Here is a 9,961-nt window from a genome sequence, read left to right as displayed (position 1 = left end):
CGTGCAGTCACATCAGGCAGCTCCAGGAGGCGTGGAAGTGCCTTGAGCTGACAGTGTGCTTCCAGCTCCAAGCAAGGCGTGACATCACCCAGCTCCTTCCTCAGCAGGCAGCCTAGGGACACGCAGGACTGCAGGGAATGACACAATTAAACCATACTGATAAATAGGGGCTAGGTGGGCCGCATATTGGACAATAAGCTTCTCTATGGTATAATCTGGTTGCAAGTCCCTTCTATTGTGAGGTCAAGATCAGGGGAAGGAATAGTCTGCTCTGCAGTAAAGCGGCTATTCCCCCTTGGCTCCCAGTCTGACCCCTCTGAATGGTGTGACTGTATGAGGGACAGAGGGGAGGGCAGCTGCTCTTGCTCCCCTATGGATGAGGGCAGCCCTCTGTCCCCCAAAGCCAATGCTTTCAGTATCGCCTCTCTGATTTCAGCCTCAGAACAAGTGGATACTGAGGAGACCAGCGCTGCCCTGGAGAAGCTCTGCAGGTTCGACACCCACCCTATGAGAATGCATTTCAGTGCAGTTACCAGGGATATGGAGGGTAAGTGCCATCATCAGCACACAACGGTGCCCCTGTCACTAATCACTGCCCCTTACACTTAATATAAATCTATCATCATCCCCAAACGTCCTGGGAATCAATCACAATTCCCTTAACCCATTTTAAAGCTTGTATATTCGTCTTCTGTTTACTAAACAACTGTTTTATGTGTGTGTGTATTTATATATATATATATAGAGGTAGATAGATAGATAGATAGATAGATAGATAGATAGATAGATAGATAGATAGATAAATGGATGATTGGTAGATTAAGAACAAACTTTGTAGATGCCCTGCCTCTTACATTTAGTTTGCAATATATTTATCTATCTCTATCTATCCCCCTCTCTCTCTCCCTCTCTCTCTCTCTCTCTCTCTCTCTCTCTCTCTCTCTATATATATATATATATATATATATATATATATATATATATATATATATATATATATATATATTATATATATATATATATATAGAGAGAGAGAGAGAGAGAGATTTAATATATATATATATATATAGAGAGAGATAGATAGATAGATAGATAGATAGATAGATAGATAGATAGATGGATGATTGGTAGATTAAGAACAAACTTTGTAGATGCCCTGCCTCTTACATTTAGTTTGCAATATAATTATCTATCTCTATCTATCCCCCTCTCTCTCTCTCTCTCTCTCTCTCTCTCTCTCTATATATATATATATATATATATATATATATATATATATATATATATATATATATATATATATATATATATATATATATATATATATATATATATATATATATATATATATTATATATATATATATATATATATAGAGAGAGAGAGGGAGATTTAATATATATATATATATATATAGAGAGAGAGAGAGAGAGAGAGAGAGAGAGAGAGAGAGAGAGAGAGAGAGAGAGAGAGAGAGAGAGAGAGAGAGAGAGAGAGAGAGAGAGAGAGATAGATAGATAGATAGATAGATAGATAGATAGATAGATAGATAGATATACCCACATACACTTGACCATAAAACAGGCGACGTTTAAGAAAATCAGCGTATTTAACATATTTAGTTTTGGGCAGATATGATAATAAGCAAATTCATTGAGAATAAAATGTATTTATTGCAGCTTCTCTGTATGTAATAATACCATCTCAACTAGAAATTATTAAAATCCGCAGATAAGAAAAACGTGGAACTCATAGTATATCAGATTTTACATGAAAATGATAATGATGCCTATCATAAGCAGCAACTTATCTTCAGCTAAATTAAAAATATTATTTTAAACACTATTTGGATAATTCCACGAATTCATGAACATTTGATTCGTGAAATAATAGTAAGTTGAAAAAAGTAAAACGTTTTCTAAATTTAATATAAATTAAAAAGATTTTTATTTAGCCAAGCGACAATCAAGTTATTTAAACAAGAATAACTTTAGCAGTTAATATAAATGTATATACAGTTGTATAGAAGACAGAAGCAGTGTGGGCAATGGTTATTTAAGATTCTATAATATAGGGATATTTCATTCAGCTCTGCACACAAAATGACAAATAATTACTGCATTTTATTACACCACTTTTAAGCAGTAAGTTTTTTAATTCCAAATGCAGTTCGGTACCATACTATTATATAATCAGTTTTTTTTTTCTTTTTATTAATCTTTTTCGCCTCTCTATACAGTTAGATAGATAGACAGGAAACTTTCAATTGCTCGCCTTTTTCATATAGGACAATACAATGTTATTACTACATCCTATAATATATTCTTTTGGTTATTTTGATATATATATATATATATATATATATATATATATATATATATATATATATATATATATATATATATATATATATATATATATATATATACCCACACACATAAACGTATGTATGTTTTTGTTTATATAATATATGTTAGAGTTTGAACAGTTTGATTTAAAACTGTATACATAGGTCTAACTGAAGAAATACAGGATAATTCAGAATAAGACTATTTAATGTGGGTTATGATAACATTATTCAAATTACGATCGTATCTCTAGAGATAGTGTCGTGATTCTGAATTTTAAAAAAAAAGTTACTGCATCGTTTAACTCATTCAATGCCACAGCAAATGATATTTTTACCGGCACTGATATAGTTAACTAGCCCAGTATATGGATGGGGAAATAAACCTACCTAGAAACAGACCATCCCAGCTGCATTGTCTTCCCATAAGCACAAGTTATTATACCAGCAGCATGACACCTAAAAGCAAAGCAAATGATTGTCTGCATCTGGGTATGAGGTCCATCTAGTCACAGGAGCTGTATGGACTCCTGTCCTGCTCTGCCTCTAGTCTTAGAAGCCAGAGGTTGGAAGTTCCCCTAGCCAGGCTTGTGCCACCTCATTGGTGCCTGCTATTTGCTTTTAGTGCAAGAAAAATGTCCTGTTTGTTTTGTTGTGGATGGAGGTCCCACAAGTGTGTATATCTATTGTTTAAACAATAGGAAGGGGAGGGAAGAAGTGAGGGAGAGGAGGGGGGTGTACAGAGGGTAACGCCTTATATAACTGCACTGAAAAGTGGGTGTCATGAGGAGGAAGCTCTGTTAAGAAGAGGTACTTCTGTGTCAATCATTCCATCAGGGTCTAGAGTCCCACAGGCGAAGAAAAGGCGCATTACCTGCAGGTTGCATGCTTTGCTTATCTAAATAGAAATAGGAACCGGTTTTCTGGCAAGAGGGGAGGCCCTGCCTGCCTGTGCATGAAAGGAGATAAGACACAGAGCTCTTGGCTTTCACACTGAGCAAAGGAGAAAGCAGGATCCCAGGCTGGGACTGAAGTAACCAGACACAGAACACCAGGATCTAAAGACTTGATCTGGCCCGGGCTCTAGGGTTGGCAGCCAGGAATGCCACCCCAGACAGCGCATTACTTACAACCCCAGGACTAGCGAGTTCCTCCTGTGTGTGACCTCCAGAGCTGAGCACACTGCAGGCAGGGGGAGTAGCTGGGGACTGAAGGAGGCACCTTATACCTAAGCACAGCTAGTAGTGTAGTGTGAGTGAGCACTAGAGTAGCCCACACCTGGATACCCGAGAGAGGAGGCCCTACTAACCCACCCTGCTTATTCCTTGTGTTGTTACGTTTTTCTTTTTATTTTTGGAATGATTTCAGCCATTTCCAGCCCCTGGCTCACCCAGCTGTCCCATTTTTGCGATGTTGCAGCTTTCACGGCCAACAGCTTGAGCAGCCTGAATGCTTCCGGGGGCTACCACCTCTCCCCATCTCCGGGGGACCCTTACAGTCAGCACGAGCCCCACTACGAGCCTTGCTCTGCCGCGCAGCACACTTACAGCTTCGGTCCTGGCTCCAGCCATGCCTGCCCGGAGCCGGAGAGCGGAGCCTCCAGCTGCTCCTCGTCCTCTACACCGGGGAGCAACAGCAGCAGCAGCAGTAAAGCTCCAGTCAAGAAGAACCCCAAGGTGGCAAATATCACTGTGCAGCTGGAGATGAAGGCGCTCTGGGATGAGTTTAACCAGCTGGGCACTGAGATGATCGTCACCAAGGCTGGCAGGTAAGGAGCTCATATTCCTCACTGTTTATACCCATTGCCCCATCTGTGACCTGCTGGCTCTCTCTACTCTCACCCTTTTTATAGTCTCTTTATCACCAGACTATAGGATCAGGCCTGCTGTTAACAAAGTGCTGCAAAATGTTAATAGAAAATTCGATTACTTTGTGCAGAATGATTTCATGCTGGGAATATTTATTGGTTTAATTCCTGTAATTCACATAAATAATATGAGGAAGCTCATTATTACACAGCAAGACCACAAACTTTTTTTTCTCTTTCCACCTTCATTCCCCTTATAAACCATCAGACTATTGATTATCGATAAAAAAAAAAAAAAGGAATCACGAAAGTGAAATTGAAAGCAATTACTATGCACAGTGGGGTAAAACTTACAATTCTGAAAATGCAAATGTAGATTTAGCACCAGGTTTCCTGTCTCTTTAATATTTACAATCAGACATAAAGATGTTGACTTTGCATTTTCTAGACAGATTAGAAATCAGCCACTGATCCACAGATATGTTCTCACTAATACCACTGCTTTATGTAGTGTAATTCCCTTCTCAATGCATTGTCGTTTCCCACCCTAAAATGATTCCCAGAATAAAGTCCCCTGGGATTATTTAAAAAATGCGAAGATTTCTATATTATAAAGGCGAGGCGTCTGAGTACTGACATAAGTGGTAACAGAGAACAGCTAATCTCGATGTAAAGTATTACATACACCCCTTGTCACTGGGGGTATCAGCAAAATAATGCGCATTAAACCTTAGGCTGAGTGATTTTACTAAATGATTATTTTCTTCTTTTCTAATGTTGCAAACCTGTTACTCATTGCAAAGCATAGGACACACAAGCTGTAAACTGTGACCACATCTATAATTCTATCTATCTATCTATCTATCTATCTATCTATCTATCTATCCTATTCATAGCAAAGTCACTGATACTTGAAATTAATTTGCAGTAATATTGGTCCAGGTGCAATTAGCTGGAGGTTTGTTTCAGCTATAAAAATAGCACAATATTTTGAACTGACAAATGGTTCATAAAACGATTTCAACAAAAATCCGAGTAGATTAGATCAAATGTGAGGCCTACAAGCCATTCTTTATTTGAGTTTACAATGAAGACTGATCTGCTTAATGTTTTAAACTGATTATATATTTACATTAATTACATATTTATATTGGCTGCATTTTGGTTTATAGGGGCTATGCATTTTCATAATAGTCATTCAAAAGTGCCAACATTCTAAAATATCTATTTAAATATTTTGAAGAATATGATTTACAGATCCAACATTTACTAAACACCAGGCAAGCTAAACAAAACTGTATTAATCAACACAGTTTCACTTTGGTACCGACATTGTTTCCTAGCCATGAATAATAAATGTTATACTGTATTAATTTGCCATTGCTTAGAATAATTGAGACTCTTATCTGGCATTTAGGATCCTGCAGTAGAGCTTAGGACCCAGGTTATGCCCCACAGCAGGTAGAACTTACTTTATGGGACATCCCTCTCTCTTCTCAGAGTATTTAGCTGCTTTTTATGTTTGCTGTTTTCCCCCTTAAAGCTCAGAGTAAATATTATTTCAGGTTACTGAATCCAATTACTTCACAATAGGCGACTGAGCAGAATATGCCATTCTGAGCAGGGGTTAGGGTAGGTGTTCTTAAAATCTGGTTTGAAAACGCTGGGTTAATTTCTTGGATACATTTATAAATATACAGCATTATTTATGAGCATTTAGGTTAACCCCTTATACCTTAATGCTGCATTGTAAAAAAAAAAAGGGGGGGGATATTTACTGTACATTACTATATAGTAAAATACATTTTAAATAATCAATTGCAACCCAGCCTTATTTATTTAGGATAAAAAAAAAACAAATCACCATTACTTTCATTAAAACTCATTCAGTGGTATTTATGGAAGTTTGAATTGAGGTGCTAAAGTGAATTGTACATATAGAAGTAATGAGTATGACTGAATTGATAATATATAACACCAGCCTTCCAATATTTTAAACATGGGTTACCTTGTTTTTGTAGCTAGCTGCGGTTTATCAATTTGCTTCTCAGTGATTAATTTAAAAACACCAGGAGGTGTTTGTTAGTCTCTCAAATCCTGAGATATCTTGCAGTGGCCGTGAGATAAATGCACAATCATTGTGTACTGACTTATTTATTATCTTTCTTATCTCATGCATGTATGGGCTGTGTGTATGTATGTGTGTGTGTGTATATATATATATATATATATATATATATATATATATATATATATATATATTATATCTCTAATGATTCTTCTAAAATATAATTGAACATCTAGTGAAGGTATTTTTATTTTTTAATTTAAATAATGAATAAAGATAATCTAAATGCAGGCTAACGTATCTTAATAATTCGTTATCAAACTGAAAATGTACAACTAATTATAATCAATCATAATTTAAATCAAGTAGATAAGTATCACATCTAAGCCGAACAAATATTAAATAAATTAAAATAGTTTACTTTATTAGCATAAACTATCACTATATTTATATTGTCGACAGAAGCCTAGTGAGTGCTTTGTTGGTATGATATATATATATATATATATATATATATAATTTTATATTTTTTAAAAATGGGTTCCATCTAAGTAAATTTTAACCACGTTTTCAGTAAAAACAAACTGTTGATAAAATGGGAAAGAGAGAAGAGGGTGAGCTGCGTCTCCAGTTACAGAATAGCCAGTGCCTGGCTAGTCTGGGGGACTACAAAAGGAGGCACCCTGCCTTTGTTTTTGGATAGTGCTAAAGGAATGTAAGAAATGACATCTTGTTGCTTTCAGACCCCACTGAAACTTGTTTAAGGAGTAAATTAGTTAATAGCACTTTTTCAGAAATGCAACTCACCGGGAAATTGTGTCTTCTTGCAGCATTCTGTGTGTTAGATCTGTCCCAAGAACTGAGATGTGACAATGCAGATAGTGACACTAGAGCACACTGCCCTCACTCCTAATTTACTCCGGATAAAGGAGACCTGGCAAACTAAAGTGCCTGGAATACAACCCACAATACTGGCGAGTTGATCAGTGTGATAATTATCCCATCATCTAATACTGCAGGGGGAACTTTACAAAACGTTCTTTAGTAAATTCTCATGAAAACGCCAGTAATTGTGATTATATTGTTTTGTATTTCTCATTAAATTAGTATTAGTATGTACTATTGCTGAGACTGCGGATCATAACATATGGAAAGATATTTATATCAATTCACCCATTCTATCAATACCTAGATCTATAGATAGGGCTCTGGCCTTTAATAATGACAAATGAAATATTATTTTAATATTGTTAGTTGAAAATTAACTAGGAAACAAATACCATGGTATCTGGGAAAACAACTGACAATTATATATATATATATATATATATATATATATATATATATATATATATATATATATATATATATATATAAAATAAGGCATCGTTTAACATTTTATAAATGTAAATGTGTGTGTTGACCATCGGAATCATTTTAATCAACATTTATTAATAATAATATAGCTTTTAACTGGGAGGCTGCTACAAAATTAAAGCTTTTGTTAGTGATAATCAATAGTGGTTTTTTTTATCAAAACGAAAAATGAAAATAAACTTTTAAGTACCCTAGAGTTAGAAGTCATCCAATGTATTTTTCTCCCTTAAATGCTTTGAAATTGATATCACAATACTCCTGCAAGTTACAATTAAAAGCTTTTCATTAACAGTCATCAATCTAGAGAAATGTCACCTAAATCTGCCAGCTGCTGTCAGAAAAGAATAGCAGAGAAAAAACGCAATCAGACCATTTATCTGCGTTATATTATGCTCTGATCTGCAGTATAAAATACACTGTGAGTGCAACACCATACTAGCAAATTACTGTACTAGCCTTAGGGCTACTTACCTTACTGACCATTGCTCTCTCTCCCTACCAGGCGCATGTTCCCTACATTTCAAGTTAAGATTTTTGGAATGGACCCTATGGCTGATTATATGTTATTAATGGATTTTGTACCAGTGGACGATAAACGGTATAGGTAAGTCAAATAAACTGTTAGACAGCATGGGGTCTCAGAAAGGGGAGTAGTTTCACCCCCCCCCCCCCCATTAATTTATACTTACAAAAAAAAAGTTTTAGCAATATTTTGCAGCATAATATAGTGTAGTAAATATATATATATATATATTGATTGATTGATTGATTGATTGATTGATAATATATATATAATTATCATAGACATATTACCAGATCTTAAAATATTATAAAATATCAAGTTGTATTTTGTTGAATAATATATTATAATATGGGTGTTTTTAGATACTGCATATGTGTGAAATAAAAAGAGGACATGCTGTGGTTATTGCTGTAAATTTACATCGCTGTTTTAATGACATTTCCCTTATAAGAGTCTGCATTTATCCATGCACCATAAAATGTACTAAAATGAATTTGTCTGCAGCTGAAAGAATGTAGAACCTTTGGTGTATAATATATCTTCTCAATCTGGCACTTGACTGTTATTAGACCCCTTGTTTTACATCAGAATACTTTAACAGTTTTGAGCTTAAGGGCAGTGAGGGAAGAGAAATGTGTAACATCAGCTCGTTTCACAAAATACTTTGTCTTTCTGACTCTCAGGCCAAATAACCGTTTAAGCAGACAATGGAATTGTGAAATATAATATACTATCTGCTTTATATTATTACTTGCACAGTAAGGTGAATTTATATGGAATAGATATATTATAGATTAATTTGTCCATTGCAAATTTATTTTAAAATGTGCAGTTCATTATATTATTCGTGACTTTAAAATGTGACGGGTTTCTAAAATGTCACCTGAAGGAACATCGCATTCCTGTCCCTAATGTCAAGTCTGTGGGAAAACACAGACCATTACTGTAGTAATATTTACAATAATATAGATAAATCACATTTTCTGGGGGTACAGATGTTTGTATTGTTTTAGACTAAGTAATTAGAACAGAAAATCATTGTTGCAAATATAAAAGTCAAGCATTGAACAGAACCTATTCCATTACAAAGTGCATAGATAAACTTACTGCAATTAAATTGCACTGCTTTTGTGTATATGTTGATTCCAGGGCAATATTTATTTTACAGAGTTCAAATCAGAATAAATTAAGAAGCAATTCAGAATATGCAAATGTTTAGACAGCAGCATTCTAAGGGTTACAGAAATGTTTAAAATGTTTGCTTGTTCAAAGACATGGACTATATAAAATGAAATTGAGTATCTGTGAATGAACATTTTACATGCACTATATGCTGAATATCTGGTGTGTTTACACAAGGAGGCAGCAAACCCTTAGCTGCTAGGTTGGCTTGGAACAAAATAGGTTAAAATGTTCTTGGGTAAATAAGTCAAAGAATGATAGACTCGTTGAGTTTAAGTAATATGTTACCATCCTCATCTCTGATGAAAAGACATTTTATTGCATTGAACCCTATAGGAAGCACATGTGGTTTTAATAAAGCAATTTTAGATAATAAAGATTAAATATGTAATTGATTTATAATCAGACAGCGAAATACCATTCACATTTATATTTAAAAAAATAATATGAACAATGGTCTATTACTAATGCAGCCATAAACAAATGTACTAGTCATATGAGACAAGTTTTAGTAAACACTTCTATATTTGTGAAATTTCAGACAATGAGGGGAGGTTGTAAAGGAACATGGTCTGGGTGAAATTGTTTTGCTTTCCTGCAAATATTTGTATTCATATAATTATAATCTCAAACAAATCTTTTTGTGAACATTTGTAT

General features: G+C 34.8%; 1 protein-coding gene across 1 annotated transcript in view; it reads left to right on the top strand.

Moving 5' to 3' along the window:
- Positions 1-368: 368 nt before the first annotated feature.
- Positions 369-9,961, top strand: part of TBX1 (T-box transcription factor 1) — a 32,485-nt gene continuing 22,892 nt past the window's right edge. The window contains exons 1-3 of the mRNA XM_053700513.1: positions 369-547; positions 3,767-4,115; positions 8,102-8,203. Of these exons, the coding sequence (XP_053556488.1) occupies positions 373-547; positions 3,767-4,115; positions 8,102-8,203 (626 nt within the window). The 5' untranslated portion in view covers positions 369-372. The remainder of the gene's footprint in view (positions 548-3,766; positions 4,116-8,101; positions 8,204-9,961) is intronic.

Source organism: Bombina bombina, chromosome 2, assembly GCF_027579735.1.
Source record: "Bombina bombina isolate aBomBom1 chromosome 2, aBomBom1.pri, whole genome shotgun sequence".
Classification (NCBI taxonomy): Eukaryota; Metazoa; Chordata; class Amphibia; order Anura; family Bombinatoridae; genus Bombina; species Bombina bombina.
The sequence above is the reverse complement of the archived record's forward strand: the minus strand, read 5'-3'. Positions and strand labels throughout refer to the sequence as shown.